This window comes from Ascaphus truei, chromosome 8, assembly GCF_040206685.1.
Source record: "Ascaphus truei isolate aAscTru1 chromosome 8, aAscTru1.hap1, whole genome shotgun sequence".
NCBI lineage: Eukaryota > Metazoa > Chordata > Amphibia > Anura > Ascaphidae > Ascaphus > Ascaphus truei.
The window spans coordinates 34948283-34962429 of NC_134490.1; the positions used below are offsets into that span (position 1 = coordinate 34948283).

General features: G+C 56.6%; 1 protein-coding gene across 3 annotated transcripts; it reads left to right on the forward strand.

Moving 5' to 3' along the window:
* The first annotated feature begins 38 nt into the window (after nucleotides 1-38).
* Nucleotides 39-12094, forward strand: HDGFL2 (HDGF like 2). 3 transcript variants are annotated; one of them, XM_075611360.1, is made up of 16 exons: nucleotides 39-233; nucleotides 4434-4510; nucleotides 4652-4793; nucleotides 4996-5187; nucleotides 5302-5409; nucleotides 5576-5644; nucleotides 5799-5952; nucleotides 6033-6108; nucleotides 6282-6648; nucleotides 7755-7843; nucleotides 7960-8030; nucleotides 8138-8208; nucleotides 8295-8396; nucleotides 9148-9328; nucleotides 11218-11341; nucleotides 11434-12094. In XM_075611360.1, exons 1-16 carry the CDS (start codon nucleotides 162-164, stop codon nucleotides 11510-11512), a joined length of 1974 nt encoding a protein of 657 aa, XP_075467475.1. In that variant the 5' UTR covers nucleotides 39-161; the 3' UTR covers nucleotides 11513-12094. The 3 variants fall into 3 exon arrangements, with proteins under 3 accessions (XP_075467475.1, XP_075467474.1, XP_075467473.1); XM_075611359.1 differs by having other exon boundaries at nucleotides 6285-6648; nucleotides 9148-9334; XM_075611358.1 differs by having other exon boundaries at nucleotides 40-233; nucleotides 9148-9334.
* The last annotated feature ends 2053 nt before the right edge of the window (nucleotides 12095-14147 follow it).

Here is a 14147-nt window from a genome sequence, read left to right on the forward strand (position 1 = left end):
TGAAGTGAGGGATAGGTGGGAGCGCCAATCAGATCGCTGTCCGTACGGGGGCGGGACTTCCGGCTGTGTGAGAGGAGCGGCCTGGTGAGGACCGTACCCGAGGGAGAACTGCAGCGGGAGCGGACCTGAGAGAGAACAGGAGAGACCTGGGCTGCCGGAAAATGCCGCACAACTTTAAGCCGGGAGACCTAGTGTTCGCCAAGATGAAGGGATATCCACATTGGCCAGCAAGGGTGGGAGAGAAAATTGAATGAGAGCGATGGCGAGATTAAAAAGAGGAGGAGGGTGCAGGGGGAAACGAGGAGGGGGAGGCTGCAGCGGGTAAAGAGGAGGGGGAGGGTGCAGGGGGTAAAGAGGAGGGGGAGGGTGCAGGGGGTAAAGAGGAGGGGGAGGGTGCAGGGGGAAAAGAGGAGGGGGAGGGTGCAGGGGGAAACGAGGAGGGGGAGGGTGCAGGGGGTGAAGAGGAGGGGGAGGGTGCAGGGGGTGAAGAGGAGGGGGAGGGTGCAGGGGGTAAAGAGGAGGGGGAGGGTGCAGGGGGTAAAGAGGAGGGGGAGGGTGCAGGGGGTAAAGAGGAGGGGGAGGGTGCAGGGGGTAAAGAGGAGGGGGAGGGTGCAGGGGGTAAAGAGGAGGGGGAGGGTGCAGGGGGTAAAGAGGAGGGGAGGGTGCAGGGGGTAAAGAGGAGGGGGAGGGTGCAGGGGGTAAAGAGGAGGGGGAGGGTGCAGGGGGTAAAGAGGAGGGGGAGGGTGCAGGGGGTAAAGAGGAGGGGGAGGGTGCAGGGGGTAAAGAGGAGGGGGAGGGTGCAGGGGGAAAAGAGGAGGGGGAGGGTGCAGGGGGAAAAAGAGGAGGGGGAGGGTGCAGGGGGAAAAGAGGAGGGGGAGGGTGCAGGGGGAAAAGAGGAGGGGGAGGGTGCAGGGGGAAAAGAGGAGGGGGAGGGTGCAGGGGGAAAAGAGGAGGGGGAGGGTGCAGGGGGAAAAGAGGAGGGGGAGGGTGCAGGGGGAAAAGAGGAGGGGGAGGGTGCAGGGGGAAAAGAGGAGGGGGAGGGTGCAGGGGGAAAAGAGGAGGGGGAGGGTGCAGGGGGAAAAGAGGGGGTGGGTGCAGGGGGAATAGAGGGGGAGGGTGCAGGGGAAAAGAGGGGGAGGGTGCAGGGGGAAAAGAGGGGGAGGGTGCAGGGGGGAAAGAGGGGGAGGGTGCAGGGGGAAAAGAGGGGGAGGGTGCAGGGGGAAAAGAGGGGGAGGGTGCAGGGGGAAAAGGGAGAGGGAGCAGGGGGAAAAGAGGGAGAGGGAGCAGGGGGAAAAGAGGGAGAGGGAGCAGGGGGAAAAGAGGGGGAGGGTGCAGGGGGAAAAGGGGGAGGGTGCAGGGGAAAAGAGGAGGGTGGTGCAGGGGGGAAAGAGGAGGAGGGTGCAGGAGGAAAAGAGGAGGAGGGGGAGGGTGCAGGGGGAAAAGAGGAGGGGGAGGGTGCAGGGGGAAAAGAGGAGGGGGAGGGTGCAGGGGGAAAAGAGGAGGAGGGTGCAGGGGGAAAAGAGGAGGAGGGTGCAGGGGGAAAAGAGGAGGAGGGTGCAGGGGGAAAAGAGGAGGAGGGTGCAGGGGGAAAAGAGGAGGAGGGTGCAGGAGGAGGAGGGGGAGGGTGCAGGGGGAAAAGAGGAGGAGGGTGCAGGGGGAAAAGAGGAGGGGGAAAAGAGGAGGAGGGTGCAGGGGGAAAAGAGGAGGAGGGTGCAGGGGGGAAAGAGGAGGAGGGTGCAGGGGGAAAAGAGGAGGGTGCAGGGGAAAAGAGGAGGAGGGTGCAGGGGGAAAAGAGGGGGAGGGTGCAGGGGGAAGAGAGGGGGAGGGTGCAGGGGGAAAAGGGGGAGGGTGCAGGGAGAAGAGGGGGAGGGTGCAGGGGGAAAAGAGGGGGAGGGTGCAGGGGGAAAAGAGGGGGAGGGTGCAGGGGAAAGAGGGGGAGGGTGCAGGGGGAAAAGGGGGAGGGTGCAGGGGGAAAAGGGGGAGGGTGCAGGGGGAAAAGAGGGGGGGTGCAGGGGGAAAAGAGGGGGAGGGTGCAGGGGGAAAAGAGGGGGAGGGTGCAGGGGGAAAAGAGGGGGAGGGTGCAGGGGGAAAAGGGGGAGGGTGCAGGGGGAAAAGGGGGAGGGTGCAGGGGAAAAGGGGGAGGGTGCAGGGGAAAAGGGGGAGGGTGCAGGGGAAAAGGAGGGGGGTGCAGGGGAAAAGGAGGGGTGCAGGGGAAAAGGAGGGGTGCAGGGGGAAAAGAGGAGGGGGGTGCAGGGGGAAAAGAGGAGGAGGGTGCAGGAGGAGGGGGAGGGTGCAGGAGGAGGGGGAGGGTGCAGGGGGAAAAGAGGAGGAGGGTGCAGGGGGAAAAGAGGTGGAGGAGGGGAGGGTGCAGGGGGAAAAGAGGAGGAGGGTGCAGGGGGAAAAGAGGAGGAGGGTGCAGGGGGAAAAGAGGAGGAGGGTGCAGGGGGAAAAGGGGGAGGGTGCAGGGGGAAAAGGGGGAGGGTGCAGGGGGAAAAGGGGGAGGGTGCAGGGGGAAAAGGGGGAGGGTGCAGGGGAAAAGAGGGGGAGGGTGCAGGGGAAAAGAGGAGGAGGGTGCAGGGGGAAAAGAGGAGGAGGGTGCAGGGGGAAAAGAGGAGGAGGGTGCAGGAGGAAAAGAGGAGGAGGGGGAGGGTGCAGGGGGAAAAGAGGAGGAGGGGGTGCAGGGGGGAAAGAGGAGGAGGGTGCAAGGGGAAAAGAGGAGGAGGGTGCAAGGGGAAAAGAGGAGGAGAATGCATGGGGAAAAGAGGAGGAGGAGTGGGGTGCAGGGGGAGAAGAGGGGGAGGGGGGAGAAGAGGGGGAGGGGGGAGAAGAGGGGGAGGGGGGAGAAGAGGGGGAGAAGAGGGGGAGAGGGGGAGGGGGGAGAAGAGGGGGAGGGGGAGAAGAGGGGGAGGGGGAGAAGAGGGGGAGGGGGGTGCAGGGGGAGAAGAGGGGGTGCAGGGGGAGAAGAGGGGGTGCAGGGGGAGAAGAGGGGGAGGGGGGTGCAGGGGGAGAAGAGGGGGAGGGGGGTGCAGGGGGAGAAGAGGGGGAGGGGGGTGCAGGGGGAGAAGAGGGGGAGGGGGTGCAGGGGGAGAGGAGGGGGAAAAGAGGAGGAGGGGGGTGCAGGGGGAAGAGAGGAGGAGGAGGGGGGTACAGGGGGAAGAGAGGAGGAGGAGGGGGTGCTGGGAGGAAAGAGGAGGTGGTGCAGGGGGGAAAGACGAGGAGGGGGTGCAGGGGGGAAAGAGGAGGAGGGGGTGCAGTGGGAAAAGAGGAGGAGGGGGTGCAGGGGGAAAAGAGGAGGAGGGGGTGCAGGGGGAAAAGAGGAGGAGGGGGTGCAGGGGGAAAAGAGGAGGAGGGGGTGCAGGGGGAAAAGAGGAGGAGGGGGTGCAGGGGGAAAAGAGGAGGAGGGGGTGCAGGGGGAAAAGAGGAGGAGGGGGTGCAGGGGGAAGAGAGGAGGGGGGTGCAGGGGGAAGAGAGGAGGGGGGTGCAGGGGGAAGAGAGGAGGGGGGTGCAGGGGGAAGAGAGGAGGGGGGTGCAGGGGGAAGAGAGGAGGGGGGTGCAGGGGGAAGAGAGGAGGGGGCTGCAGGGGGAAGAGAGGAGGGGCGTGCAGGGGGAAGGAGGAGGAGGAGGGGGGTGGGCAGGGGGAAGGAGGAGGGGGGTGGGCAGGGGGAAGGAGGAGGGGGGTGGGCAGGGGGAAGGACGAGGGGGGTGGGCAGGGGGAAAGAGGAGGAGGAGGAGGGGGATGGGCGGGGGGAAAGAGGAGGGGGATGGGCGGGGGGAAAGAGGAGGGGGATGGGCGGGGGGAAAGAGGAGGAGGGGGGGCGGGGGGAAAGAGGAGGAGGGGGGGTGGGGGGAGGGGAAGGGGGGAAAGAGGAGGGGGAGGAAGGGGGGAAAGAGGAGGGAGAGGAGACGGGTGCAACAAGGGGCAGAGAGGAGACTGGTGCAATAAGGGGTGCAGAGGAGGCGGGTTCAACGAGGGAGGGATGGGAGATGGGTGCAACAAGGGGGGCAGAGAGAGGAGGCAGGTGCAACGAGAGAGAGGAGGCGGGTGCAACAAAGGGGTGGAAGAAGAGAGGAGGCAGGTGCAACAAGGGGGGAGGGAGAGGAGGCAGGTGCAACAAGGGGGGAGGGAGAGGAGGCAGGTGCAACAAGGAGAGGAGGAGGGTGCAAGGGGAGCGGGTGAGAGGAGGAGGGAGCAGGTGAGAAGAGGATGGTGCAGAGGGGATGAAAGAGGAGGGGGGAGAGGAGGAGGGTAAAAGGTGGGGGATGGTGAGGGAAGGGGAAAATTGAGTGTGGGATGGAGGAAATAAGATGGGGGAGAATTGAGAGTAGGGGATAGGGAGTGAAATTTTGGCTTGAGTGAGGGAACAGTGGAGATAGTGTGTGAATGGGGGAGAGGGGGGTTAGATCCCTCATATAACCCCCACTCCTCTCCCCAGATTGATGATGTGTCAGATGGGGCGGTGAAACCTCCTCCCAACAAATATCCTATCTTCTTCTTTGGGACCCATGAGACGTAAGTGACAGCGATGCCCATCATGACACCTGGCTCTCTCCACTGTCTGCCACGTCTCTCCCCCCCCCCCTTTTTCTCATATTGAGCCACCACCCTCCCCTCTTTTCCCCACTCCATCTCTCACCCCTGTCCCCCTTGCAGAGCATTCCTGGGGCCCAAGGACCTTTTCCTGTATGACAAATACAAGGATAAGTATGGGAAACCGAACAAAAGAAAAGGATTCAACGAGGGACTGTGGGAGATCCAGAGCAACCCGCAGGCCAGCTACAGTGTACCCCCCCTGGTGAGTGTCTCCCCCCTCTGCCCCCCTCCCTCCTCCCCAACGGCTCCTGGCAAGTGGGGAGAAGAGCCACAGTGGTATTACTAGACTTGTGCATTGCCCAACTCCTACCTCGCCCTGGTGAGTGTGACTCCTCTCCCTCTGCCCCTGGCAGAGTATTGTCTCGGTAGGTGACTTGTGACCTCTGTGGGGTTTTTTTCCTCAGCCGGTCAGCTCTTCTGACAGTGAAGTCCCAGAGGAGGATCCTGTCGCGGGCAGTGAGGGGGGAGGGGAGGAAGCTTTGCCCGACTCCCCTCCTGCCGCAGCCCCGGCAACATCCAGTGACGAAGAGGAGGAGGAGGAGGGGGACGGGGACAACAAGAAGGGCGGAGTGAAGAGGAAAGAACCCTCTGCCAAGGTACCGCTAGCTATTATACCCTAAATATACCAATGCACAGGACACCCACAAATGACCAGGTCACTACACACACAGCCCTGGCTTGTACCCTCACATCCCTCTGTGTCCCAACAGCCCCCCACAGCGAAACGCGTCAGACAGTCATCCAGCGAGCAGGACCAGGGAAGCGCTTCCCCCTCAGAGGAGGAGGAGGAAGAAGAGGACAATTCTGATAGTGACCAGGTCAGTTTGCCCAACATGGGTTGGGACATCACTGTGACACCTACAACCTCAAACGAGAAGGAACGTAAGTGACGCCTGTCACCTCCATGATAGGGGCAGGGATGTCACAGTGACATCTGCTGGGTGACACGTGACGGTTCTGACGTTTAACACTTTCTGTCCTCAGGATTTCACCCCAGAGAAGAGCACGTCCCGGCCCCAGCGCAAGACAGCTGCTGCGGGAAGAAAGAGCAAGGTCAGGGGTCACACAGGGGTCCGGCAGGTCTTCCCACTCGGGGTTATCATTACTGACACGGGTGGGGTCCGGGCGGTGCAGGTCACGGAGGTGATCGGGTGCGGGGGATGGACCAGCAGATTCAGCGACAGTGTCGTGTTTCTCCCTCCCACAGGTTGTGGCGGATTCCGGATCCGACTCCAAATCGGACTCCGAAGCCGAGGAAACCAAACCGGAGAAGAAACCCTCCCCTTCCCCCTCTTCCTCTTCCTCCTCCGGTTCTGACTCCGATGCCCCCGTAAAGAAAGCGCCGAGGGGCCGCAGGCCGGGTGAGTGAGGGGTGTCAGCGGCAGTGCAGGGGGCACGGGGCGGGGAGGAGCCGCTCATAACTCATGTCCCCGTGTCACAGTGGAGAAGCCTGCGCCGAAGCCACGTGGACGGAAACCCAAAGCCGAGCCGGTGCCTCTCAGTGCCAGCAGTGACAGGTGAGGACACGAAACATGGAGCGTGTGACCCCACTCACCCCCCAAACTGTTACAGACTGTAATGCGTTCGGTTATCAGGGAACACGTTGACTTTTTCGCCGTGGGCGTGACGGTCCCTTTAACGTGTCCCTTGTCTCTCCCCTCGCCCCCTCTTCCCCTGACTGTTCTCTCAGTAGTGACAGTTCGCCGGACCGGATCAGCGAGTGGAAGAAGAGAGACGAAGAGAGAAATAAGGCACTGGAAGAGCGAAGGAAAAAGGAGCAGGACGAGCAGCTGCGCCGGCTGCGGGAGGAGGAGAAGGAGGAAGATGAGAAGAGGAGGAGGGGGAAGGCGGAGAAAGCAGACAAGGTGGACAGTGACAGCAGCAAGAGCGAGGGAGAGGCGCCTCCCAAACAAGTGAAGAAACCCCCGGCCAGGGCCCCCTCATCCTCTGATTCAGAGAAGGAGAAGCCCAGCGAGATGACGGCGACCCCCGCAGGAGAACCCAAAAAGGGAAGAGGCCGGGCAATATCGTCGTCCGATTCAGACAGCGACAAGAAGGTGAGAGAAGGTGGAGGGGAGCGCCTCCGTAATGTAGGCGGCCCTTCGCGCACCCGGGGCTGGCGGCATTGACACTGCCCTAGGGGGTCCCCCTTTAACACATGGAATCCCCCCCCAAACTCCCTTTGAAAAGGTAACCCTGTGGCTCCTACAGAGGGAAACAAGGGGCCTGTGCAATGGATTTAGGTGTGCGTGCGCTTGCACAGAGGACTCGGGTGTCACTGTGTGCGTGCGCTTGCACAGGGGACTCGGGTGTCACTGTGTGCGTGCGCTTGCACAGGGGACTCGGGTGTCACTGTGTGCGTGCGCTTGCACAGGGGACTCGGGTGTCACTGTGTGCGTGCGCTTGCACAGGGGACTCGGGTGTCACTGTGTGCGTGCGCTTGCACAGGGGACTCGGGTGTCACTGTGTGCGTGCGCTTGCACAGGGGACTCGGGTGTCACTGTGTGCGTGCGCTTGCACAGGGGACTGCGTGCGAGCGCACAGGACTGGTGTTGCTGTGTATGTGGGCACAGGGGACACGGGTATCACTGCGAGTGTGTCGGCGTCGCTGTGTGCGCACAGGGGATTTGGGTGTCTGTGCACGCATAGGGGTCTTGGTTGTCACTGTGTGTATGCGCGTGCACAGGGAACTGTGTGTGTGTGTGTGTGTTCGCTCTCCGTGCACAGAGCACATATTTTTACAGTGTGTCATGATTAGTGAAGCCAGTGTCCCAGTCTAAAGTCTCCGTGGGACACTGCGGAGTAACAAGAAATCCCAGCAGTAATTCCACTCTCCATGTTTGTTCATATATTGCTGTATTATGACATCACATATCGGTACACGGCTTTTTATCCCACTGTAATCCCCCCCAAAAAAACACACTTCAGGGAGAAATGGCTTCCCTTCATTAGGGAAAATATGAGCACAAGCAACCCCTGTACGGAGCGCATTGTTGATGTGGAGAGTGGAACATGCAGTGTTATAAAACATACAAGGATGTGCGCTGCTGGGGGGTACATTACTGCACAGGAGGGGGAGGGCTGTGTTGTGTGGCTGCGGGGGACTGGCATGTTGCTGTGTGCACACGTACAACTCGTGTGTCACTCTGTGTATGTCTCTTAGGTGAAGAAGACGGTGAAAAAATCTCGGGCTTCAGAGCCCACGCGGAGATCGAACCAGAAGGAAAAGCGCGGAGAGAGATGGAGGGGGAGGTGAGACAGGGAGGGACACATGCAGATCGGACAGGGAGACACATCATATAGGGGACACACAATGCACAAACATCTGTGGCATGCGCACAGTAACACGCTGTTCAATGTCTTCTCAGACCTTCCAAAGTGGAAAAGGGAAAAAAAAAACCTGAGGTGATAAGTGACCGGAGGGTGGAGAAGAGGAAGGGTGAGTGTCAGGAGGGCGTGCTGGGCGAGAGTGTGGGGGAGGAGCACTGGGCAGGGGATCGCTGCATGGGGCGTTTGGGGTGATACGCTCACACTGTCTCCATGCAGAGCCCACGGTGGAGGAACGGCTGCAGAAGCTGCACAGCGATATAAAGTTTGCACTAAAAGTAGACAGTCCGGTGAGTGTGACAGTAACGCACCCTGGGGGGAGGTAAATGTCACGTTTGTCCTTCCCTGGTTATATCTGCCTCCCTGTGCCCTGTAGGACATAAAGAAGTGTTTGGACGCTCTGGAGGAGTTAGGAGGTCTGCAGGTGACATCTCACATTCTGCAAAAGAACACAGACGTGGTGGCCACACTCAAGAAGGTAAGGGGAGCTCGGCGTAGGAATGTACCTCTCTGCTTTCTCTTCCTTTCCTCCCTCACTCTTCCTTTCCTCCCTCGCTCTTCCTTTCCTCCCTCGCTCTTCCTTTCCTCCCTCACTCTTCCTTTCCTCCCTATCTCTCCAGCTCTGTCACGCTTCCCTCTTTCTTCCTCTGTCCTGTCTGTTTCTCTCCCTATCTTGTCTGGATGTGCTTGTCTCTCACTCATTTGTGTGTGTGTCTCACGCTTTGTGTGTGTGTCTCACGCTTTGTGTGTGTGTCTCACGCTTTGTGTGTGTGTCTCACGCTTTGTGTGTGTGTGTCTCACGCTTTGTGTGTGTGTGTCTCACGCTCTGTGTGTGTGTGTGTCTCACGCTCTGTGTGTGTGTGTGTGTGTCTCACGCTCTGTGTGTGTGTCTCACGCTCTGTGTGTGTGTGTCTCACGCTCTGTGTGTGTGTGTCTCACGCTCTGTGTGTGTGTGTCTCACGCTCTGTGTGTGTGTGTCTCACGCTCTGTGTGTGTGTGTGTGTCTCACGCTCTGTGTGTGTGTGTGTCTCACTCTCTGTGTGTGTGTGTGTCTCACGCTCTGTGTGTGTGTGTGTCTCACGCTCTGTGTGTGTGTGTGTCTCACGCTCTGTGTGTGTGTGTGTCTCACGCTCTGTGTGTGTGTGTGTCTCACGCTCTGTGTGTGTGTGTGTCTCACGCTCTGTGTGTGTGTGTGTCTCACGCTTTGTGTGTGTGTGTGTCTCTGACAGATCCGTCGGTACAAAGCTAATCAGAGTGTAATGGACAAGGCTGCCGAGGTTTACACCCGAATCAAGTCTCGTATCCTGGGCCCCAAGCTAGAGGCTCAGCAGAGAGAAGAGCAGACGGCGGGCAGCACAGAGAAGGGGTCTGACACTGAGAAGCAGAGCGAGGTGCCGGCCATTGAGCTGGGTGAGGGTACGCAGAGCACTGCCCCAGGACGTTGGTGTCTGACTCTGTTATCAGCTTGTATCTCTTCATGTCTGTCCGCTGGGTATTGGATCCCCTGCGCCACTTTATCACTGGTGTGCTCCTGCCATATTGATGGTGCCTGCTGGAGGCTCAGTATGGCATGAAATGTCTCTCTTTTTTTTTTGTTTGTTTCAAATGTTTTATTTGGTTTTACAGAGGGTGGGGTACAAATCATCATCGCATAAAATAGCACGTCCAAAGCCAGGGCCCTGGATATATCTACCTGTACAAAGTATTCTAGTCTCGTAGGAAAGCGATATGCCCCCCCTCTCCCCCCCACGAGGAGGCGCACTATATTTCTGTAAGGACTGGGGGCAAGATGTAAGAAATCCCAGCGTTTGTATCAATCTCAGCTTTTCCAGTTCTCTCATTCCTCCAGCCGGAGGAGAGATGTTAAAGTGGATAGAACAAGGAGAGAGAGGAAGGGGGGGGGGGGGCGAGCCACCCTTGGGCCATTGTCCTTCTATTGTGTTAGGTATGAATTGTAGGGCCGAGCCTCCCAGGTTTTGTAAAAATTTGTCAACTCTTGTGTTCAGTCTCGCCGATAGGAGCAACATTAGTCTAACTTCTTTCATTCTATTCAGCACCATCTCTTTGTTGGGTGGCCTAACCTTTTCCATTTTGCTTTGATTGAACAACGGGCCGCTGTCAATGAATGATATTGACTTGAGGGGGGAAGGCCCTCAATAGGTTTTCCTAGCAGGAATGACACAGGGTCTAGCGGTACCTCCATTCCCTCTATCTCCTCAATCATTGCCTGCGTCATACCCCAAAAAGAGACTAATACAGAGCAAGACCACAATATATGTACCAGGTCTCCCTGCTGGCCGCACCCCCTCTAGCAGAGGTCAGATAGGCCAGGGAAGACCCGGCTCAGTCTGCTAGGGGTGAGGTACCAATGGAATAGTATTTTGTAGATATTTTCTTTGATGGTAGTGCAAATCGAGGTTTTGGCCGCTGCATCCCAAATGTCCTCCCAGTCTTCTCTATCTATTTCAACTTTGAGGTCTGCAGTCCATTTTATCATATAGCTATGGTTGACGGGTATCAAGGCTCGTGCTAGTCCCACATATATTCTCGAAATCCATACCCAGTTGATATGCCCCTACAGCGCACATCTTCTCAAAATTAGTGGGGTTTTCAAACTTGGAGTTGTGGGGGACTGTTATTAGGAAGTGTCTAATCTGGAGGAGGCTGAAGAGGGGTAGTTCTACTGGGGAAACTTTCTTCCAAACCTCAGGGATTGTCATGAGTCTGCCTTTGTCTAACAAATTGGACGCTTTTGTTATGTTAGCTCTTCTTTAAATTGCTTAAAATCTCTAGGATCATATCCCGGTATGAACTCCGGATTACCGAACAGCACGATAAGTACTGAAGGGAAAGATGTTAAGCTATATTTACTTTTTGAATTCGACCAGATCTTCCATGTGCATCTCATAGCTCCCAGGCCCGTCTAGTTCGACTTTATCTCCTGTCCCCCACCCGACCACAAAAGGGCTGGGAGGGCGAGGGGGGAGACATAGGAGGTCTCAATCTCCAACCAGCAACAGGACGCTGGATTGTTATTCCAAACTACCGCTTGTTTAAAATGGGCTGCTAAGTAGTATTTGGTTATATCTGGTACTCCTAGGCCTCCACTCTCTCTTGGTGCTAACATGACCGACCTAGCCACTGTCGGATTTTTATCATTCCATATGAATTGGAAAATATGAAATGTCTTGTATGGTCAAACAGCTTAATGGGGTCTGTGCAACCGTATGGCAAAGGCAGAGAGCTATTTACAGCACCAACGTCTGTGTAATGAGCAGTCTCTTTCCCCCCCCCCCCAGACACGGCCGTCCCTGTGAATGGAGAGTCTGTGTCCCAGATTAGCGAGAAAATAGGAAACGAGGAAGGAGATCAGAATCCAGACATCAGCAAGAGGAAGGACCCAGAGGAGGGAGAGCAGAACCAGTAAGTGGAGGGGCGTTAGGAGGAGGGACAGGGGGTAAGAGTTGCATTCCGTTTCTGGGTGATCTGACACACTTCCATCGTGTCTCTTGCAGCGATGATCACCACAATGATCCTCCGGAGTCCAACGATATTGGCCACACCAGCCCCAAGTCCGAGACCCCCGCCAGCTGAGGGGCTGCACACCCCCTCTCCCTGCTCTCCGTTACTGCTGCAGACTCTTCCTTGAGGTCCGTTCTGGGGTGTGCTGCTGCTGTGTAGTCTCTCCCCCACTACCCCAGTGCTCAGTTTGTATCTGTTCATTTTGTCCAATTGTTTTTGTTTTTTTTAGTTGATATTTTTTCGTGATTTGAAACAAGACACGGAATGAACATAAAGGGTTTTTTATAAAGAAACAATAACCTTGTCTCCTGTCATCTTAGTGCCGCCCCCCGCAGGGGACCCACCCCCCCCCGCAGGGGACCCAACCCAGACTACTTGGGTGTAAAACGGACTGTTTTATTCCATTCATAATTAGCGCAGGATCAATTGGAAAGATGCATCGTTCTGGAGCTGCTGTCTTATCCAGAAACTGGGAATGGTGCTATTAAAATGTTGGAATACCGGTTTTAGGCCCAGCTTCCCCACAGCTATTTTTATATTATTAAATCTGAGAAATGATGATTTATTTATCTCCTGGGGGTATTTTATTAGATGCTGTAGTCGATGGAGCCATTTTTATTGTAATAACTTTCAAATAAAACCTTGCCACTGTCACATTTTGCCCGCTCCTGCGGATGTCACATGTCAGCTTCTTGAACCTGTCTGCCTGTGTTTTTGGGGCCAGTCAATATCCCATGCCCAACTCCTTTTGTGGGGTCACCTCGGCTAGTCATGTGGTCTTTCCCGTCCGTCACAGGCTGTGTGGACTTTTGTATGATTCCTTTTATCAATGACAAATCGGCCATCTGCACTGGTACGGTACGTTTTGCAGCGTCCTCAAGATTAGGGAAGCCAGTGCCCCAGTCTGAAGTCGCCGTGGGACACTGCGGAGTAACAAGAAATCGCCATGAAAATCCCTCTGTTCATATATTGTTGTATTTGGAGATCATGTGAGGACGAGTATTTTTTTTTGGTTTTTTTTTGTTTTTTTTTAAATATATATACTGATGTAATGCCATAAAAAAAAACACCCTTCAGGGGATAATGGTTTCCCTTCATTAGGGTTTCTGGCATGGAGGAGAAGTGACCATAGGTGCTGGGGGGGTGTGCAGCATTGATAATGGGGTGAGTGGAAAGTTTAGTGTTGTATGGTGTAAGGATGTGCCCTGCTGGGGGTGCTCACACCTTGCATGTCCCCTGTGAGTGGAACCTTGCAGTGGCTTGTCATGTATGGTTTATTGTTTCCTCCTCCCTTGTCCCCGTGGATGTAGCTTTAAAACAGTGTTCAGCTGCATATTTTGGGGTGGGGGAGATGCAAGGGATTTTGAGGGTAAAGCATGCAATGGGGTTGGGGGGGAAGCGCGGTGGTGTGTGCACGACTTTCGCCTAATATTACATCAGCAATGTGTGTATAAATGTAAAGAATAACCGGACACACAACATCACACATTAAGCACACGACAGCTAAGGGTGAGAGTTGTATATGTGGCTGTAAAACAGTGTTAAGCTGCACATTTGGGGGGTGAGGGGGAATGCAAGGGAGGTTGAGGGTGTTATGCTTTGGGGAGGGAGGCGCACCGGCTCTTTGGGACACTGAGGGGTGGGTGTGTGTGCGCGCGCCCCCTGTAAGACACTGGGGGGATGGGGAGCTGGACAGGCTCACTGCGTGTGGGTAGGGGGGCAGCACAGGCTCTGGGACACTGCGTGTGTGGGGGGCTGGCACCGGCTCTGGGACACTGTGTGGGTGGGGTGGTGGGGGGCTGGCACAGGCTCTGGGACACTGCATGGGGTGGTGGGGGGCTGGCACCTGCTCTGGGACACTGCGTGGGTGGGGGGTGGGGGGCTGGCACCTGCTCTGGGGCACTGCGTGGTTGGGGTGGTGGGGGGCTGGCACAGGCTCTGGGACACTGCATGGGGTGGTGGGGGGCTGGCACAGGCTCAGGGACACTGCATGGGGTGGTGGGGGCTGGCAAAGGCATCGGGACACTGCGTGGGTGGGGGGCTTGCACAGGCTCTGGGACACTGTGTGGGGTGGTGGGGGGCGAGCACCGGTTCTGGGACACTGCATGGGTGGGGTGGTTGGGGGCTGGCACAGGCTCTGGGACACTGCATGGGTTGGTGGGGGGCTGGCACCGGTTCTGTGGGACACTAAGTAGCTGTTCGTGTGCTGCCTAATATTGAAATGTGTGTAAATATGTAAGGAATAACCTGACCCATATGACATTATACATTAATTAGAAAACTAATGGTGCCACTTTCAAAATGGTTAAAACAGTTAAGCAAACTATTGCACAAAATGTGAAAAGATGCAGCTAGTAGGATTGATGGCTGAAAACATCATAAAATGACAAAGATAAAGAAAATACCAGCGCAAAATTTCACATAATAAATGTTAGTAGTGTGTGTGTATATAGATATGTTAATAAAAAGCACATAAGCAGTGCCACATAGAACATAAACAGTATTACAGAGAAAGATAAGTGTTGCATTGAAATGGATACAAGTTTACCGGACTTCCCGTGTGGGTCACACATAGATCTTGAGAAGTAATTGCCAAGTTGAAAGGAAAATGTGATGAATGTTCACACTCAGAGGGAAAGTGACGCCGATAGGGAAGGCACCCGCTCTCAGCTCAAAGGTGTACACAGTCACACTCCAAACATGAAAA

Bases quoted from the DNA above. Each gene is read 5' to 3' on its own strand.
- HDGFL2 (XM_075611358.1), top strand. From the start codon at position 162: ATGCCGCACAACTTTAAGCCGGGAGACCTAGTGTTCGCCAAGATGAAG. The intron at 5,410-5,575 runs GTCAGTTTGCCC...TTCTGTCCTCAG, and splicing joins ACAATTCTGATAGTGACCAG to GATTTCACCCCAGAGAAGAG. The intron at 8,397-9,147 runs GTAAGGGGAGCT...TGTCTCTGACAG, and splicing joins TGGTGGCCACACTCAAGAAG to ATCCGTCGGTACAAAGCTAA.